This window comes from Bubalus bubalis, chromosome 17 (assembly GCF_019923935.1).
Source record: "Bubalus bubalis isolate 160015118507 breed Murrah chromosome 17, NDDB_SH_1, whole genome shotgun sequence".
Taxonomy (NCBI): Eukaryota; Metazoa; Chordata; class Mammalia; order Artiodactyla; family Bovidae; genus Bubalus; species Bubalus bubalis.
In genome coordinates, this window is record NC_059173.1 from 14456878 (window position 1) to 14477801 (window position 20924).

At 48.5% G+C, this 20924-nt stretch overlaps 1 protein-coding gene across 4 annotated transcripts in view; it reads left to right on the forward strand.

Annotated features, from left to right (window-relative positions):
• The window catches only part of RNFT2 (ring finger protein, transmembrane 2), a 62288-nt gene extending 44667 nt beyond the window's left edge, over window positions 1-17621 (forward strand). For all 4 annotated transcript variants that reach the window (XM_044930134.2, XM_006043041.4, XM_044930136.2 and 1 more), the window contains 4 exons: window positions 8240-8389; window positions 9894-9959; window positions 10099-10200; window positions 14292-17621. In XM_044930134.2, coding sequence (XP_044786069.1) covers window positions 8240-8389; window positions 9894-9959; window positions 10099-10200; window positions 14292-14426 — 453 coding nt within the window. In that variant the 3' untranslated portion in view covers window positions 14427-17621. The remainder of the gene's footprint in view (window positions 1-8239; window positions 8390-9893; window positions 9960-10098; window positions 10201-14291) is intronic.
• The last annotated feature ends 3303 nt before the right edge of the window (window positions 17622-20924 follow it).

The window sequence follows — 20924 nt, forward strand, 5'->3', positions numbered from 1 at the left end:
GACATCAGTTCTAATAATATATTTAACCCAGTATGTGCAAAGTATTATCATTTAAACATGTAATCAATATAAAAAAATTTAATGAGATATTTTACCTTTTTGTTGTTTTTCTAAGACTTTGAAATTTCCTGTGTATTTCATACTTTCAGTACATCTCAGTACAGATTTCACCACATTTAAAGTGCTCAATAGCCACACATGGCGACTGGCTACTGTATTGGGTGGCAGAGATATAAAACGCTTCCAGCACCCAAAAATCTATTTCATTCTCTATTCTGGTCGGAACCCCTACAGGTCCCGTACCCCCAACTCAGAGACTCTGTTCCCTAGACTGTCAGACAGCTAAGAATAGAAGTTCTTTCAGATAAAGGACTTCTTATCTGAATCTCATCCTCGCTCTTTGGTTTTCTACCCTCCCACACACCTTGTATCTTTTCTTTCTCTCTCCCCTCTCATCTCACTCTTAACTTCTTAACTTAGAGTCTCCTCTTAGAGCGCAAAGCACAAGATGGGAAGTCAGACTGGTTTTAAACCTGGCTCTACCGCTGTCTAGCACATGGGAACCCCTCAGAGCCTCTGTTTCCTCGCCTGCTAACTGGGACTGGTAAGAACAGTGTCCATCTTCTAGGGTTGTCAGAATTGGGGGCCACATGCAGGTACTAAGTGTTCCCAGAGAAACTTTCATCACCAAACTGAGCTGGCCCTTGATCTTCTCTTTTGCTGCTAGTTTCTTGTCTCTTCTCTCTTGTACATATCTCATTAACTTAGTCTCCCACACTTTATTCTTGCCTCCCTTGCGTTTGTTGAGATTTATCATCTGGGAAATGGAACTGGGTCATAGCTACCCTACCAAGGGAGCATTTGATGTACAATTCTTGGCCCATGATATGTGCTTAATAATGGGATTACTTTTTCCTCCTTGGCCTCCTCTGCACTGGTCTCTCATTCCTGGGTGCTCCTTTTCTCCTGACTTCTAACTCTGTCATTCCTCCCCGCTCTTCTTTTGGCCACATCCCCTATTTCCCCTCCTGTGTCTCTCCCCTTTCCCAACCCCCTACATTTCTCTCTAGCCTTCTTTCTAGTCCCAGTCCCCTCAACACCTCTTGCTCCCAGCACTCCAGGCCAGGCTGTTCTGAAGGCAGTTACCAAGCTCTTTCCCCACCCTTAAGCTTTCTAAAGTCTTAGCTGGCCCTCCTGCCCCTTAGCCGATGGGCACAGCACTTCAGAGGTCAATGTTGTGGCTGTTTTATTCTGAAGGGCTCTTTCAGCTGCTGTCCCCCTGGTGCAGCCAGCAATCATAACAGACCCACAGGATACCTTCCCAAGAAAACAAGTCTTTGTTTTCAGCCCTTTGCACTGGCCCAGCCCACCCATTTTGGAGCAGGAAGCGTGGCCCTGTCCCTTGAGGCAACCCAGAGCTAACTAGCAGTCCAGGGCAACAGAAGCAAATGAGGGCAAGCACCAAGAGTCTGGACACAGTTACCGTTTATTTTCCCCACATTAAAGGAGGGCTCTGCAATGAGGACTCCTTTGGCCCTGTTCTAACTTAAACTCAGAGAAGCTTTCTGGCCTCCTTTTCCTGCCACTCCCCTCTCTATGGCGGAAGCACCTCTCCCTCTACCTGTGGTCCTGTTGCGGCTGTCAGCTGTGGCACCCCACCCACTGCCTGCCCCATGTGACCAATTTATCTGACTCTTAGCAACCCCATGGACTGCAGCCCACCAGGCTCCTCCGTCCATGGGATTTTCCAGGCAAGAGTACCGGAGTGGGGTGCCATTATAAGGACACTAATCCCATTAGTGAGGTCTCCATCCTCATGAAGCCCTTCATCCTCCTGAAGGGCTCCATCCTCATAACCTAATTACCTCTCAAAAGGCCCCTTTCTCCAGATACCACCATACTGAGGGTAAGGGCTTCAGAGTAAGAATTTTGTGGGGACACATTCAATCCATAGCACTGGCCGAGTATCCTTAGATGAGTACTTTAGTTGTTCTTTCTTTTTTTTTCTTTCTTTTGGCCTCAAACAACCACCATTTCCTTATTTCCTGTGATTCTGTGGGTCAGTTCAGCCAGGACACACTGAGGACAGCTGGTCTTCATGTGATGTACAGTGAGTCTGGACCATCTAAGATGGCTTTTTCAGTCACAGGTCTAATGGCTCAGCTGACACAGGTGGGATGAATTGCCCAGGGTCCTATATTTGCTGCCTCAGTTCTCCCTGTTGTCTGGGTTCCTTGCTTCTCCTCCATGTAGTCTTGCTCAGAGCCTCTCCCTCTGCACATGGCCTCTGCATGTAGTCTCCCTTTGGGTTTTTCATAATGTGGTGCTGGAGGAAGAAAGGCAAGCGAGGGGGAGGCCCGGACAGCTACCAGGTCTCATGGGGCCTGGGCATCCCAGATAGCACCTCTGCCGCATTCTACTTCAGTCCTATTTCTTTTGAACCTGGGGTGCCCCACCTCTGAAAGAAGGTGACAGTAATAGTGCCCGCATCCCCAGGTCATCACGAGGTTCTTTCCTGGCTCTCATCACGCACTGGGCCCTTTCTGGGTACCTGTATTTTAGGTTCATATGCTCACTCAGTCCTCCCAATCACTTTGGTGTATTGGAGCCAACTTGCACAGGCTTGTGAGAGCGGATGGTTACCTTTTCAGAAAATTTGCCAATAGTCTTTAAACCCTAGGTACCTTGAAATTGGCCTGGTGGGAGTATTTACACCAGAGAAATTGGAAACCTACATATTGGGGCCCTTTTTTTGGGGGGGGGGTTGTTTTCCACTATGTGTCTTTGTTTTCAAGCCCACTTACAGATGAGTAAATGGAGGGTCAGAGAAGTTTAATTATTGCCCTAAGTCAACCAATTTAGTAGGCAGCATATTTGACCCTGGAGCCCCAAATTGCGTGCCCTTAACTACTGTGCTGTCCTACTTCTGTAGATGAGAAAAATGTGTATGAAAGAAATTTGTAAACAGGTTAAGTCTCATAAATATTCATTATTAATTTTTATGCAGAAAAAAACTTCTTACCGTGTCTGTCTATTCTTTATGTCTTTGTACATTTATGCTGCTAACAACTCTCTGCTTATGTCTCCGTCCCCTTCTCTTCATCCCTGTAATCCTTCACATCACCCTTCCTAGGTATGTTTCTCCAGAGTGCTCTTTCTCTGTTCCTTTCTTTGGCTTCTCGGTATCCCACTTGCCTTCACTTCCCACTCCCTTCCAGAGTCAGCTCTCTCTTGTTTCCTAGCTTCCCAGTTCACGTGTGGTCCTTCCCTCCCCCCTCCAAGCAGTAAGAAAGTCAGAACTGAATCCGCCTTCTCCATCTCAACTGTTACCGCCCCCTTTATCAGAATCCCAGCAGCAACCTCTCCATGCCCAAGTTCTGCAGCAATTGCTACTGTTTCCCCTTCACGGGTGACAGGGAGGCCAGACGGCTCATAATCTGATCGCTTTCCTTGTTCTCTGACACCCTGGAGAAACCACACATTCCATTTGGTGGTCGTCAGAAATAACACGCTTAAGCAACCTGGAATTATAAAACTGCTTAATTAGAGAGAGATGGTTTCACTGGGATATGCCCAGTTCTCCCCGGTGGTTCTATCTCCTTCTCCAAGTGCCTCCCCCTACCCCGCCAGCAGCTAATTGCTACCTTTAGCGTTCTCTCTCCCTTTATTTTATTTTCTGTGACATCAGGGCTTGCTTATAACGAAAAGTACTCTCTTCCATGTTCCAATTCTGTTTCTCCATCAGCAAACTCTAGACATTGACCTGAGTAATAAGGGTGGAAATCTTGTGCTTCCAAAGTGTCTAGCTCTTAAGTAAGCACCTACTTTGTGCTGCGTGCTGGTGATATGACCAGGAGCCAAATTATCTTTATGCTGATGGGGCTTACAGTCCAGAGGAAGAGAGATAATTTTTTAAATATTGTGAGAGGTGATCTAAAAGAGTGATTTAAAGGGTGTAACAGGAGCACCTAATTAAGTAGTTGGGGAAGAGTCCTCATAATAGGTGACAGCTAGCTGAGACACAGAAGATATTCAAGTGTTAGCTCGGCAAAGAGTATGGGACCAGACATCCATCTGCAGAGAAGGAGCTTGGTCTTCATAGCAAAGCACCTGAAAGAAGGGCCCAAAAGCTGTTCCCTGAGTCTGCCCTGAAATCTGGGGATATGTTGGGAGCCCCTAGACTTGACTTATCTAGCTTCTGATGTGTAGATCAGGGGTCAGTAAACCACAAACTGCATTCAAATATGCCCCGACACCTGTTTTGGTAGATAAAATTTTACAGCCTTGCTTATTTGTTTGTCTGTTGTCAGTAGCTGAGGGGTATAGTGGTGACAGAGGCTGTGTGACCTCAAAGCCAAAGTAGTCACTGTCTGGCCCGTGGCAGAAGAGAAAGGCCGCTGACCTTTGTTCTGGATTCACTCATTAGGCCAGTGGGAAGTGTGGGGTCTGGGCCAGGGGACCAGCTCTCAGCCAGTGGGGCCTGAGAACTGGGGGATCCAAAGACAATGACAAGGGAACAGAAATAGCAAGGTAGCTGGCAATAGGATCTGAGTCCAGGCTGTGTGGCTCCTGAGGCTGCACTCTTACCCACCAAGCCGGACTGGTGGTACAAGATCAGCCTGAGAGGACACAGGAGGGCCTGTCCCCCAGAGCCAATCAGATGAGCAGGCAGGGGTTCCCAGAGACACAGGGACATAGGACCTTTCATGAGGTGGTCATATCCTCACCCACCATGGGGCCAGGTGGACAGAACAGGAGGCTTCCCAGCAAGATAGCCAAAGACTGACCACCTTTTCCATCACCTCTGGGCTTCTGCAATACCTTTCTTCCCTCATAGTGCCCACATTACTGCACGATCCTTCTTCCACTTATCCATTGAAAGAGAGCTTCTCAAACTTAAACGTGCACACCCATCACCTGGGAACCTTGTTAAATTACAGATGGTTCTGGGCTTCAGCAGGTCTGGAGTGAGGTTCTGATTCTGCAAGGTCAGACATGGGAGTGAACGGATGACTGGATGCCCGTCCTTGGTCCTTAGCAGATGTGGGTACATCCACTTCAAGGGGTCCCCTTGCGAGTGACCTGTACCCAGGCCATCAAGACAGAATATAGCAACATGGATATAAAGTCTCTATCCATAGCCTTTTACATCATCCATTTGTGGATACACAACATGTTTTTATAACCTTTTTCTCCCTCTAATTTAAACACATCATATGTTCAGTACCGAAAAAATTGGAAAAGACAGAAAACCACAACGAAAATGAGTAGTTTCTGCATTCTGTGGCTTTTCCACTTGGAACTATAATATGAGCATTTCCCTGAATCAATAGATATCTTTTGCCAGGATTATTTCTTTTTTAATTTTTTATTTTGGAATAATTTTCAACTCAGAGCAAAGTTGCAAAAATAGTGCAGAGTTCCCATGTACCCGTCGCCTAGCTTCCCCTAATGTTACATTTAATATAATCATAGTTCAGTTAGCAAAGCCAAGAAATTAAGATCAATTCCCTTACTAGTAGCTAAACTGCAGACCTTGTCACATTTTGCTCATTGTCCCACAGATGTCTTTTTCCTGATCTAAGGACCAAATCTAAGATTCCAGATTGCATTAGTCATGTCTCCCTAGTCTTGGCTTAGATGGTAAAGAATCTGCCTGCAATGCAGGAGACCCAGATTCAGTCCCTGAGTCAGTAAGATGCCCTGGAGAAGGGAATGGCTACTCACTCTTGAAGAATTCCATGGACAGAGGAGCCTGGCAGGCTATGGTCCATGGGGTTGCAAAGAGTCAGACGTGACTGAGCAACTTTCACTTACCTTCTTCTCCAATCTAACAACTCCTTGGTCTTTTCTTGGTCTTTCGTGAATGTCATGCTTTTGAAGAATGCTGGATAGTTATTTTGTAGAATGTTCCTCAGTTTGGGTTTGTCTCTTGTTTTCTCCTGATTCAATCGAGGTTGTAAGTTTTTGACCAGAATACACAGCAGTGATACTGTGTTCTTCTCAGTGCATTGTATCAGGGATTTAGGCTTCAGTGATTTATTACTGAGGATGTTAACCTTAATTAACCTTGGTTAAGGCAATATGTCCATGGGGTCGCTGAGAGTCAGACACGACTGAGTGACTTCACTTCCACTTTACACTTTCATGCATTGGAGAAGGAAACGGCAACCCAGTCCAGTGTTCTTGCCTGGAGAATCCCAGGGATGGGGGAGCCTGGTGGGCTGCCATCAATGGGGTTGCACAGAGTCAGACACGACTGAAGCAACTTAACAGCAACAGCAAGACAATATGTGCTGGATTTCTTCACTGCAAAGTCACTCATTTTCAGGATGGTATTTGGCTGGCTGTATGGCTTTGCATTATTGATCTCTATCATAACCAGACCCTCTTTGTACACATTTACTTTGTCACCTGTTTTTTTTTTTGTTTTTTTTTTTTTGCTCTGTTACAGTGAATGCTGCAGTGGCCATTCCTACTGACATATCTATTAACCCAGATCCCTGATTTATTAGGATAAATTCCTAGAAGTAGAATTGCTGGAACAAAAATTATTCACTTTTTAAAAAACATTTATTTATGTATTTATTTATTTATTTGGCTGCACGGGGTCTTAGTTAGGATCTTTGGTCTTCATTGTGGCCTGAGGAATCTTTAGTTGAGAACTCTTAGTTGCGACATGTGGGATCTACTAATAGTTCCCTGACCGGGTATCAGACCAGGGCCCCCTGCATTGGTAATGCAGGGTCTTAACCACTGGACCACCAGGGAAGTCCCTGTTCATATTTTTAAGGCTGTGCATGCCTGGGGCAGGGCTGTTTGTTTCTGTTTGTTTCTTTCAGTCGGCTTTATTGAGGCTTTATTGTATATCTGTACAACAAACCACATAGATTTGAAGCACACATTTCAGTGAGTTTTAGCAAATGTACGCACATGAATAACCACCACCCCATCACTGTACACAATATAAAATTTTATATAGACAATCTGAACTTTCTTTCATTCCCCCAAGTTCCCTGATGCCCCCTTACAGTCCATCCTCCCCCATCTCGCCCCAGGCAACCACTGATCTTGTTTCCATCTTTGCAGTTTACCATGGCCTATTCTAGATCTTCATGTAAATCACAATGTCACAATATGTACTCTTTTGTGTCTGTCTCCTTTGATTGGCTAGAATGTGTGAGACTCATCCAGGCTATTGTGTATCACCAACATTTGTTCCTTTTTTATTGCTGAGTAATACCCTATTGAATAAATATACCACAATTTGTTTATCCATTCTTCCATGAATGGACGTTTGGGCTGTTTCCAGTTTTGGGATATTATGAATAAAGCTGCCATGAACGTTACCTGTGAATGGACATATATTTTCCTTTCCCTTGGGTACACACCTGGGAGTGGAATGCTGGGTCCTAAAGAGGTTTCTGTTTAACTTCATTGAACACGGCAGGGTAGGTTATTTTCATGTCCATTTTATAGCGCAGGCCCCAGAAAGCTGAGGGACTTGAAAAAAGCCGGGAGAGGATGAGAAAGAGAACCCTAGATACTTTTCCTGTTTATTTCCTTTAATCTTCAGAGCCACCCAGAAGGTAGCAGTTGCAATTCCCATTCTGTAGGTGATGACAGTGAGGCTCGTGGACATGTAGCAAGTTGAGGTTCTGAGTCCCCCCGCCTGAGACCCCAGCCCTGAGTCCATGTTCTTTCCCCACATATGATCCTGCCATGTTGGAGACAGTAGGCAGGGGAGCTGGGCCATCTTCTCCCCTCCTCTTCTCTGCCTATCCTTCTCTGCATCCTGTGGTCCATCCTGCCCCTGCCAGTGAGGGCAGTCGCCCACGAAGCTGGGGCCAGCCCCCTAGAGATGAGCGTGATGTGTGTGCAGGGCCAGTGACTGTTGCCCCATGATCGGCTTGGAGCCCTCAAAGCCACAGCAGGCACCAGGGAGTGACCCCCACTCCAACCTTCTACCAAAGGTGTCCAGTTTCTGCCTCCCTGAAAGGCGATCCTCAGAGCGTTGATCTCCTGGGCTGGTGGGCAGCGGGCGAGGGCAGCGGGCAGGGGCCTTGTCTCCCCGGCCACATCGCAGGCCCATTAGGAGCAGGCCTGAGTGCTTTCCAGAGCTGATTAATGGGCTGGCTGTGACCTGGAATGTCATTACTCCCTGGGCTGGAGGGCCCCTCAACTGGGTCCTTTGGGTCTTTACTGCTGATAATAATTGATGCTTTCTGTGTGGTTGCAGGGAAAGTTCTATCTGGTTATCGAGGAGCTGAGCCAGCTGTTCCGATCCCTCGTCCCCATCCAGCTGTGGTATAAATACATCATGGGTGATGATTCCTCCAACAGCTACTTCCTGGGAGGGGTCCTGATCGTCCTCTACAGCCTGTGCAAGGTGAGGTGGCCTGGGGGCTAGAGGGCTGGCCTAAGGACGACCCGTTCACCAGCTGAACCTGGCAGGTGGGGGGCGGGCAAGTGAGGAACCTGGATAAACACCCTCATCTCTTTCTGTTGAACTGAAAAGCAAAATTCACACAATACGAAATTATTTGACCGTTTTATAGTGAGCACTTCAGTCACTTAGAGGATTCTCAGTGTGTGTCACCACCACCACTGTCTAGTCCAGGACGTTTCACACAGAAATGCCCACAAAGAAAGGTGGCCCAGTAGAAGAGAACCTTCCTGCCAGTGCAGGAGACACAGGTTCGATCCCTGGGTCGGGACGTTCCCCTGGAGAAGGAAATGGCAATCTTCTCCAGCATTCTTGTCTGGGAAATCCCTCGGACAGAGGAACCTGGTGGATCACAGTCCATGAAGTCGCGAAGAGCTGAGCATGACTTAGCAGCTAAACAACAGCAGCAGCAACTTGGGAAGCCTCACTCTTCATTTTTCCATCAGCCACTGGCCACCACAGGTCTTCTTTCTGAAGACTCTCTGGATTTACCTTTTCTGGGCATTTTCATGTAAATGGAATCATACACTCTGTGATCTTTAGTGTCTGGCTTCTTTCACTTAGGGTCGTTTCTGAGGTTCCTCCACATTATACCATATATCAGTACTTTCCTGCATTTATGGGTACAGCCATCCTAATTTCTTTGCCCACAAAACTCACTATATGCTATCCTTTCTCGTTGTCTTCTTCACAACAACCCTTCCAGATACATTCCATTATCATGTCAATATTATGGGAAGTGTACTGAGGTCCAGAGAGAAGTAACTTCAGTGTCACTCAGCTGGAGATCACAGAACAAGCATCAAACCCAGGCAGGCTGCCTCCAGAGTCTGGAGATCTCAACCCACCAACAGCACGGCCATGGAATTTGTTTTCTGTTCCTCTTAAATTGCACACCCTCAACTCTGCAAATCAGTATAGAGCACTCCTCTTTTCATTATTAGTGCAGAGTCAGATTCCCCACTCCCGACAATAAACACATCCTCCTCTTTCTTTTTCCGTATCTATTTCTGGCTTTAGAGAATCCTGGAAGAATCGTGTGTTCCCTTTCCTTAAAGCAGGACTAGCCAGGCAGTCCATGTAGAGTCAACCACTGGGGCTTGTCTTGCCTGCCGATTCTGATCTGCTGGCTGTGGCTGACAGGAGTGCTAGATGGAGAAGGATGATCACAGCCTGGCTCAGAAGAAGAGTGATCGATTAGCAATGCCTGCCCTGGGCTTATGGCGGGGGAAGAGGCAGTAGGCATGCCATATATTCGCCATCCTGGCCCCACTGGCAGAGGAGACTGCTAATGGGTAGCAAGACAAAAGCCAAGTAAAACTAGTGGGAATGGGGAGTTTTAAATGGGAGGATGTACCCTACAGATGGTCAAAGATGAGGCCCATGGTGAGAAAGATCCTGAACCATCCTTGGATAGTTTGTAGCCATCCACTCACTCTCCTTTCAGTCCTTCGATATCTGTGGCCGCGTGGGCGGAGTCAGGAAGGCCCTGAAGCTTCTCTGCACCTCTCAGGTGAGTTGGCTTCTGATGGGCCTCCCCGAGCTCATAGGAACTGGGAGCTGGGAACAGACCACACTGTGCTTCTGAGGGTACCTCTCTAGCACGGGCCACAGCTGTGTTTGTGTCTTTCTCCCTCGCTTCTGTCAAGCAGAATTACGGAGTCCGGGCCACGGGGCAACAGTGCACAGAAGCTGGTGACATCTGTGCCATCTGCCAGGCTGAGTTCCGAGAGCCTCTGGTCCTCATGTGCCAGGTGAGCAGGGCCAGGCGGGACTGCTGGAGATGGGCGCCACGGGGCCACAGGGCCCTGCCCCATGCAGGGGTCCCAGGTGCCTGTCCTCTGGCCAAACCTCAGGGCTCTGGGCTGGGTTTCTGGGAAAAGTGTGGTGAAGCCTGGAGTCTGTCAGACCCAAGTATAAAACTCAGTTCTGCCTTTCCCAGCTGGCTACCCTGGGGCAGGTTACTTCACCACTCCGAGCCTTGGTTTCATCAGTAAAATGTAGAAAATGCACATTTTGGTATGGTACAGTGTCAGAATGTTCTGCACGTGAATCTCAGCGGGTGTGTGGACCCCAAGTGGCTCAGTCCATCTCCCCAAACTGTGGTTGTTTTCATTTATAAAACAGGTATCATAATAGTGCCTACTTCATTTAATCATAAGAGCTATTCTTATGATCAAATGAAATCATCCCTGGGAAGAGCTAAATTTGAAATATTCAGCCCTAAAACTTTATACTATTACAGTTATTAGTATCATTATAATTATTACTACCACTTGTTTTCATTATTAGTTGTGGGTCACCAACTCATAGTACTGTTCAGTTACTTTTAGCTGCCTAAACTTACCCCTTCTCCTCCTCCCCCCCAACCCTTCCCCCTCCCCCACACCTTCCTGACATGGGGGCGGACTAAGATGTCAATTCAGCAAATGTGTATGAGTCAAAGCATCCTATCAGATACCGGGCAGGGGAGGCAGGGGGCACACAGGCCCTGTCCCCTTCTCTAGAAGCACACAGTCACCCTGGGGAAACAGACACATACATAAATAACTATGAAACAAGGCAGGCAGTGATAAGTGCTGTGTAAGAGAGATTCATGCAGCGTCCCAGGGGACCGGGCCAGAACGCAATGAGTTGGAGGTTGAGAAGGCTTTGGGGGAGGAGTAGCCTGCAGACTGGAAGGAATGGGAGAGCAGACGGCTCTCCCCCATCCCCTTGCCCCCACCACCACCCAGGGGTAGGAGTACAAGAGAGGGGGCCTTTTATGGCACCAACAAAATTTTTTTGTTTTTGCTGTTTGGGGATGTTTAAGAGATTCGTTTTTAATTTTTAATTGTATTTATTTTTTAAATTGAGAATAAATTTGTGTGACTCAAACAGTCAAAAAGGAGATGAAGAAGTCATGATGATTAAATGCAGTATGGGACCTGATACAGAGAGAGGACAGGAGAGAAAAACCAGTGTCGTAAAATCCGAAGAGAGGCTAGAGTTTAGTCCATGGTCATGCCTCTGTGTGGGTTTCTTTCTTGGCTTTGACAAATCGACCATGGTGATGCAAGAGGATGGTACTGGGGGAGACTGAAACTGGGGGAGGGGTGTCCAGGAACTTTCCATGCTACCTTTGCAGACTTCCCTGGTAACTCAGCTACCACCTGCAATGCAGGAGACCCTGTTTTGAAAGACCCCCTGGATAACGGATAGGCTACCCACTCCAGTATTTTGGGGCTTCCCTGGTGGCTCAGTCAGTAAAGAATTGCAATGCAGGAGATGTGGGTTTGATCCCTGGGTTGGGAAGATCCCCTGAAGGAAGGCATTGCAACCCACTCCATTATTCATGCCCAGAGAATCCCCAAACAGAGGCACCTGCTGTGCTGCAGTCCATGGGGTCACAAAGAGTTGGACACGACTGAGCGACTAAGCACAGCACAGTACAAGATTATTTCAAAATAAAAAGTTCATTAAAAAGATATTCTAAAGATACAAAAAGGGAAGTGATGACAGGGCTCCTTCACTTATCCCTAGCTCCCTAGGCCCCTAAATACCCACACAGGCAACCATTGTTGCCAGTTCCCTTTATATCTTTCCAGAGATGCTCTGAAAAGTTTAAATACACAACACACACCATGAACATATCATTTCCAAAAAGACTTAACTCGTGGCCCATTCTGTCCAAGCTGCATTCTGCATCATTTCTTTTTGATTTGAAACTCTGCCTGAAGAGATTGCTCCTTATTTGCATAACATCCCATTTTATGGATTGACCATCTTTGTTCAACCATCCTCCCATTGACAGGCCTTTAGTGGTTCATAGTCTTTTGTTACCACAAATATGGTTGTCAGGAGGGATCAGGGATAGGGAGATCTGTAGCACCTACCTGGACTCATTGTGTTGATTAAATGAGTTAATTCAGGTGCTGCCTCTAGAACTACACCTGGTCAGGGTTCCATAAACACTAGCTCTCACTGGCACGTATTCCATTTCACACGTGTGCAAGCTCGTAGTAGGATACACTCCTAGGAGTGGAATTACTGGGTCAGAGGGTTCTGACAGATACTGCTCAGTCGCCTTCCATAAAGTGTATCTGTTTGCGCTCCCAGTGAGGAGTGTGGCGTGCCCTCTTGCTTCGCCCCCCTCACCAACACACCACATTATCAAGCCTTTCCTGAGCCTCGCCAATCTGACAGGTGACAAACACTATCTTGGTGCAGTTTTCACTTGCATTTGTCTAATTATGAGAGCAGATGAGCATCTTCTCATATGCTTCAGAGCCATCTGTATTTCCTTCTCGGTAGCAGTGATTATTTGAACATGATGTCAAGGTGAAAGTTTTTCTTCTTCCTTGATGGCAGTCTCTCCAAGCCTTTGTGTGTCTCTCTCCCATTCTTCTCCCGGTACCAGTATGTGTCCCCATCACTGGATTAGAATTGGCGGGAGGGGTTGGACAAGACACCGCCATCCCAGAACTAGGAGCAGTGGCCACACCCAGTGCTGCTGAAGCCCACATACCTGGCCGGGCCCAGTACACACCCCAGTCTTGCTCTGCTCCTGTGAGCTGGGCTTAGAAGGACAAGGACAAAGATGCCTTCCACAGGGAAAAGGGCCTCAGTAATTCCTAAATACACCGAATGAATGAGCAAATGGATGAATGAGTCACGTGTTACATCCTCATTAAAGGCTTCCCTGATTCTGTTTCCCCAGACTAGTCAGCACCCCTAGCTATGCAGCCTCCAGATGCTAAGTTTTTCCTTAAGAGCACTTATCCCAGTTGTCAGCTAGATGGCTAATTGGGCGACTGGTTAGGTCGGGTCTGTCTCCTCTTTGCCAGATTGTGAGCCACGTGGGAGCGGTGACCGTGTGGTCTTAGTAGTGTAACCACAGTACTGACTCAGTAAACATTGGCTGGATGGAAGGAATGGGATGGTTGGAGAGATGGATGGATGGATGGATGGGTGGATGGGACAGATAAGATGGATAGAGCACCTCCTGAGGGCAGGATCTCTCCCAAGTCCACACTCCAGTATACATAGCCAGGGAAGGGTTAACCATCCAGCCCCGCCTGCGATCCCCCACCAACCACAAACTGACCTGATGCTACACATCCCAGCCTGGAAGGACCCCTCTGCCCCCTCCCTCTGTAGACATGCCTTTGTTTCTCTAGATGTAGGAGGCAGTCCTAGGTCATGAATGCCTCCAGCCCGGCCCCTGGGGTCCTATGTGCTTTGAATCTCTTAATTTGGCACTGGATTCTGTCCTGTCTGATTCTCTGAGAAGGAGACCGTGAGCTCCTGGGAGGCCAGGGACCAGGTCTTCATTATGCTGGTATCTCTAGAATCTTCCACCTAACCTGCATGGGAAGGCATTCATTTGTCGGAGTGCAGGCCGGGGCTAGGCAGTGGGGTTACAGCAGCAGGAGTCACTGCCCTGTGGAGCTGCTGGGCCTGCTGACCCCTGGATCCTGCACTTCAGAGCTTGGTGAGAATCTGGGCACGGCCTTCAAGACTCTGCATGGCCTCCTCACCTCCTCCCCCCCACTACCCTACACCCTGTAGCCACTTAGAGCATCTCGAGATTCTCAAACACTTTCCCGTCTCAGGAGGTTTGCACAGCTGTTCCCTTCAGCCTGGAATGCTCTAGCCCCACCCCTTCTTTTCCCCCAGTTAACCCCTAAGCATCCTTCAGACTTCAACACAAGCATCACCCCGCCTCCAGGAATGTCCCTTGACTACGCAGGGCAGAAATCGTCTGTCTTGTTCACTGCTGGGTCTCAGCTCCTAGGACCAAGGCGGGCATGGGGTGGATGCTGGGGGAGGCGACCCCAGTGATCTTGATTGCTGTCTCCCGCAGCACGTGTTCTGTGAGGAGTGCCTCTGCCTCTGGCTGGACCGTGAGCGCACCTGCCCACTCTGCCGCTCGGTTGCCGTGGATACCCTGCGCTGCTGGAAGGACGGGGCCACTTCGGCACACTTCCAGGTGTACTAGGGCTGAAGACTGTGGCCCTGGGGCTCACAGGCACACCAGGGAGATGATGGAGGGTCAACGGTGTCAGGACCACCTCTGAGAGCTTCTTTGAAAACAGCCCTCGGGCCCCGACTGCCCTCCCTCCTGCCTCTCTCCATCCAGCCACCCGTCCCCCACCCCACCCCCGCCCTCACCTTCCTCTCTTGTGCTATTCACAGCCTGCGCATCCTTTGCCTCCACTTGGAGACGCCTTCTCACTCACACTTGGTCTCCACCGAGGTCAGTCTCCCTCCTCCCTCCGAGTCAAAGAACTGATAATGGACCAGGTTCTACCTGTTGGTGATCATAACCCGTGGTGACCTGACACCTGATGCTGCAAACTGGAAAGAGGCCTTTCAATGCTGCCTCCCCGCCAGGGCCCCAGGTCTGCAGATGAGAATCACTGTGAAGTACTTTTCAAATGCAAATGCTGGGCCCCACCTTAAGCCTACAGGAACTTCGTGTATCAGAACCCTCAGAGTGAGCCAGGCAAGGGCCTTGAACTTTCGGCCCAGATGACCTCCTATAACGCTCACCCCACCCCAAGGTGGAGGTACTGTTGTCTCCTCTGTTTCACAGATGAAGAAACTGAGCTCAGAGCTCCATGTGGAAACATTCCCAGGTCACCCGGCGAGCAGTGATGGACCAAGCTTCCGACCCTGGCCTGTCTGGCTTTGGAGCCTGCCTCTTTCCCACACACTGATGTGCTGCTCAGACACTGCGGGCATGAGGCCCCTCAGTCATTTTTTTTTTTTTTTTTTCAACGCACAGGAAGTGATTCTGACGTCATCGATGACTCAAGTATGTAGTGTGTTTCATTTGGACTGGGTTGAGGATGCTAATAGTGAATGCCAGCTCTGAAAATCTAGTCGTGATTGGGTTCACAGAAAATTTTGGTCCTTAAAGCTGCTGTTTAGCTGGATTCCTGCCAGGATGCTCAGTTGTGATTGGGTATCTTCCCAGTGGCGCAGTGGTAAATAATCCATCTGCCAGTGTAGGAGACATGGGTTCGATCCCTGGGTTGGGAAGATCCCCTGGAGGAGGAAATGGCAACCCCCTCCAGTATTCTTGCCTGGGAAATCCCATGGACGGAGGAGCCTGAAGGGCTACAGTCCACGGGGTCACAGAGTCAGACGCAACTGATCGAGCACAGCACATGGCACGTCAAGAAAGGCTGGTTCCAGAGACCTCCCCGGAGGCAGTGGCTAAGACTCTGTGTCTCCAGTGCGGGGGCCTGGGTTTGATCCCTGCTCAGGGCACTGAGATCCCACGTGCCATGGGACGTGACCTGAAAGTGAAAAAATAGAAAGGCTGCCTCTGGTCCAGATGCGGGTGTTCCTGGGTGTCCCCTCCCGTATTTATTTCTCTTCTCCTTTTGTCCTGTCCCTCATTTAAGTCTCAGGCTTATCAACAGCTCCTCTGGCCATTGCCTTCTCCTCTGGTAGCCTTCAGAGCAAAAGGCAAGATCCTTGTTATGGATTTTTTTCTACAAGCCAGTATGCTGGCAGAGAGCACAGCAGCAATCCATGTTTCCTGGAATGTCTCTACCAGAGCTCCTAATCTCTGTAACACAAGCTCTCCACCCATGAGACCCTCTCTGCTTTGATATCTGGGGGGAGAAGGCACAAGTGGCCCCTTGGAAGCCACTGGAATCTTGCCTGGTCTACCCACCCTCCCAGCGCTAGTCTCTCACCGTCAACCTCAGCACTACAGGTCAGTGCCAACAGCATTAGAGAGAGAGCAGTCTGGGTGTCTACTGAGCAGATTAGCAAGAAAGCCCCGAGAGAAATGGTGGGAGCCTTGCTGCCACCTCACCCTCAGCCAGGATTCTCATGCCCATCCCATCCCCAAGAGATTCAGGGCATTCACCCCTTTTGTGCTATCAAGTCAGGACCTTTCCTTTGCCTGACATCCCTGGCTCTTTCCTGGTACCCAGCAAGACATCCCTTCCAGGGCAGCGTGGTATCTTTCAAGCTCTGTTACTATGGCAATGGCCGTGATGTTAACAATCCCACTTGCCTGGATAATCAAGTCGGAAGGGGAAGTGGGGCCAGGGGGATTTGGCTGCTCTGCCCCCTCCCCCCTCTCCCCCGCCCCCCACCCCGCCACCTTGGGGAAGAACTGAAGGGACACACCAGGAGCTTCTACAGCTGATTTTTATCAGAAGGATCATCCTGCCTGCAGATGCCATCAAAGAAGCATGAGAAAATGCCACTGAAGAAGACTTATTAATGTGCCAGCGTGTGATGGAGCAGACAGAGCAGTCTGCTGGGAGTCAGGCCTGGAATTCTGATTTCAGACTCCGCATGGCTTTGGGAAGTCACTTTACCTCCCCGTAGCCATCTCCAGGGTGACAAAGCCTAGTGCATTATCTACGGGAACCAGGGAAACCAGCAATGTAGATTACTGATGAATACCCCAACCATTTTGTCAATTACACTCATGCCACCAAAAAAAAAATATTGAACATTCTGCAAATAATGAGCCTTGTCTCAGACACTATAAAGACTGTCACATGCGGGAGACATTTGGGGGGGGCAGGTGGGATGATTTAGTTTAGATTTTATTTATGTATCCCACCCTAAAGTCACGTTCTGGAGGTTTCCTTTTGGGGTGGGAGGATTTAACTTCTGCTCAAGGCAGAGAAACAGTGGCCAGGGGCAGGGGTTTCCAGATGTCAAGCTGCATGTTTTCCCTAACACGAGAAAAGCAGCCAAGAGTCACCATTGGAAAGAAAGAACAATGCCACTGTCTTTTATCCACCTTGGCTCTGCAAACTCATTTGTTAGAGGCAGGGTTAATTGAGTGTCAGGTGGGAGAGTCCTGCTCTTAATATTTTATGATTCACTGGCTGAAGTTCCACGGAGTCCTTGGAAATGGCTCTCCTAATGTAAAAGATCTTGAGCGTAATAAATATGAGATGAAAAAGAAAAAAAAAAAAAAAAAACACAAGCTTTGGACCTGGATGTCATAGGTTCATTATCTCCCTAGGGGGAGCATGTGAGAGGCATGGGAAGACTTCCAAGCTGCCAAGACCTGGGGTTGGAAATAGGAAATGTAAAGTGAGTCCTGGAATCTTAGTATGTTTGCTCTGGGCCAAACAGAGCCGCCTTTGGTGTATTTAACATCCCCTTAAGTTGCAGTCTGCCAATAAATATGATGTGTTGATAAAAGTTACATCTGGGTTTTGAGTCTCCATTTTCCTCTTGAAGCCAGGTGGACCTGTTTTAGGACAATTTTGAAGAGATGTTTTGTGCAGGGGGTGGTGCTCTGATGGCAGTTTTTCCCCAGAGTGGATCCCATTGAGTTGCACATGATTTATTAAGGAAGTGCTCCCAGGAGAAACCAGTAAGGGAATGGGTGAAACGAAATGGGAGAGGGAGGAGATGCAGCCCAATAAGAGGGCGACTTTCAGAGAAGTCCCAGCTCAGCTTGGTCCCACGGGCAGCTCTGGAGCATCAGCTGCATCTCAGAATTGGTCCAACCCTGAGGTTTCTGTGCTCCCAGCCATGGGCTCATGCGGGAGGTGGGAGGGACTCTCAAGCACTCCACTCAGGAGGCCCCAAGCCTCTGAAAGTGTCAGGTGCCACAGAACACACTAAGATGCAAGATGGCACTGAGAACTGGTAAGAGGGATCAGAAGGGACCTCAGTGTGGCATCTGCAGTGCCCACTGCAGCCTTCACTGTAGGCTGAATGACACCGGGTGCATGGGCTGATTCAAGAAGGGTTTTCCCAGACCCCAGATGATGATGGGTATTTAAAATATAAATAGCAGTAGTGACAACTGGTGCCTCTCAGGTCAGCATTAGGAAGCCAGCCACACAAGCATCATCAGGCAGAACCTTTTGTTGGAATTATTGGTAAACCAAGTCAGCTATGTCTTGAATAAAAGGACTCTATTTGGTTCATGTAACGGCATGGGCTTCAGGTACAGCTGGATTCAGGAGCTCCAAGGACATTAGAATCACGTCTTTCCATCCCTCGGTTCTGTTTTCCTTTGAGATGCTTTAATTTTCAGGCTGTCAGATCCCATGTGTTGGGAAGAGGGCACCCCGAAGCTCTGTGCTTGTGTTCTACCAGCTTCACAACTTCAGCAAAGAGCCCCTGCTTCACCGAAGCTCCAGCAGGAGTCTTGAGCCTTATTCTCATTAGTTTGTTCCCAAACCAACCATTTTAGCTCTGAGGACTCAGAGCGCTGAACAAGCTTGTATTGGGTGTTGTGCTCTGGACGTCAGAACAGAGTTGGGTGGGAAAGGAAGTCCATCCCTCCAAATCTTATGGACTGAGAGTGGGGAAGCAGTGGGTCCCCAAAGAATAAAGGACCTATTATCTAGAAAAACAACCTGTCCTCAACCTACCATTCTTAGGAAGAAACTAGAACTTGGTCTCTTGGTACAACTCAGACCAGATAAATGCAGGTGAAAGTACCCCACCCAGAGCGGTTCATTCATCCTTAGCTGAAGACATGAGTCTGTAGGCTCACTTGCTTATCTACATGATGTCATGCATAAATGATGCTTTTGTGCACTGACCTTGGACTGTTGGACACGTTCCCCCAATCTGTTGCTCAACCCAAGGGTACTGCTTAGGCCAATCCTCCCCTTGGGGTGTTCCCAGGAACCTGACAGATGAGTGTGTGGCCTTCTGTCCCAGGGAAGGGTGGCATGTGCGGCCAGATCCTTCCATAGTCCTTGGGGACCAACCTTCCAAGAGGAAATGAACACGCAAAGGCCTTTGGCTGGAACCACACAACTAGTTTGTTTGTTTTTTAATAAAGTCATTACAAATATGTACAAAGCGTCTCCAAGGTATGAAATTCCTCTTACAAAAGAGCACAACGAACCAGCAAGGGTAGAACCCGGAACGGAATGTCCCCAAGCTTATTGCCCCTCCAGCTGAGTCAGAGGCCTCACTGAGGATCCTAGCAGCCCCACAGCTATCCCCACCACACATGGGGTTCCTGGGCGCTTATAGTGCAAAAGACCTTGAGGGGAGGAAATTGGGGGTTTGAGTTGGGGAGGACACAAGGAGGGGAGAAAAACTTCCCGTGTCCTAGGAAGTAAGTCAAACAGACCTGGTTTGCAAATGAGATTCTTGTCCCAGGGACCTTACAGAAACCAGGAACACAAAGGGCCAGGAACAGATACAAAATCCCCAGCTAAGCCATCCAGCCTGCCCTGGAGTGCCCCCAAATGCAACCTAAGTGGGGCTCCCCTGCCGCTTGCTGGGCCCCAGGCATGTTCTTGCCTTTGAACTAGCGATGCTGTGGAAGGACCTCAGTGGAGCAGGACGGTTAGCTCACGGGCTTGTAGGGAAGTGGGACCAGGGCAGCAGAGAGGGGCGGGGTCACAGAAGCCTGAGTCCAGACCTTGGCTCAGTCACTTCACTCTTCGCATGCAACTTTAGCTAAGTTGCATAGCCTCTCTGAGCCTCAGCTTCCTCAACTGGGAATAATACCAGCACTGTCTTCCAACGTGGGCGTGAGGAATAGCTAAGGGGTAAATGCAGAAAGCACTTAGCACAGCTTCTTTGCTGTGTGAAGCAGCAAGAACCAGCCTTTTCGTGCTGGGAATGAGTTGAGGTCATCGGCTTTTGAATCGCCTTCATGAGAGTGTAGCTCTTAGTAAATATAAATTCTGTAGAACAATCTGCCAGCAAGGCTTGGGGTCACAGCGATGACCTGACAAATCTGTTAAAGACCATGAACCAGACTGGAAAGAGACATTGAGTATCGTCTGGTTCTAAGCGGGTCTACCCCTCCATTATCAATACATAAATCTCTTCCCAGAGGACATTCTACAACCTGGCATGTTGTAGGTCCTCAATAAATAGGTGTTGAATGAATTAATTAAACTTTTAAAAAGTAAACTTTCGGTTTACACTTTAAAATGACACTTTTGACATCAGCTTACTCCATCAGTTCCCATGGGACTAGGCTAAAGTGTCTAGCCTGCCTCCTTCATCCCCTAAACCAGCTTCTGACCCTGTGATGGGCCCAGGTGGACTTAAGGGGACATTCGGAAAAGGAAATGGTATCAACATAGAAAAACAAAACCTGTATTCTGATCACTGCACCTCTAATACCAGGTGGACACTCAACAGTTCCACAGTGGCAAGCCAGTGTCCCCAAAAGACATCTGTATAGCATCAAAGAGGACTTTCCTAATTTCCCAAGCAAGAGGGGAAGTGATATTTTGTCACTGTCAGGAACATGAAAATAAAGGTAGGCGTGCATGAAATCAGATCCATGAATTGTGAAACCAAAGTCACAGGTCCATTGTTCTGTGACAGTACTGTTTAAATCACCCCTTCCCCCTCCCCAAACTAGAAAAGAACTTTAAAATGAGACCACTGGAAGAAGTGGGGGGAAAGTCTCCAGGATCCCAGTGAAAGAGGAACAAAATGGGAATTGGGTTCTAGGAAATGCACCGTCTAGAACCATGGACAGCAGCCAGGGAGGCACAGGGCTCCCCAAAGA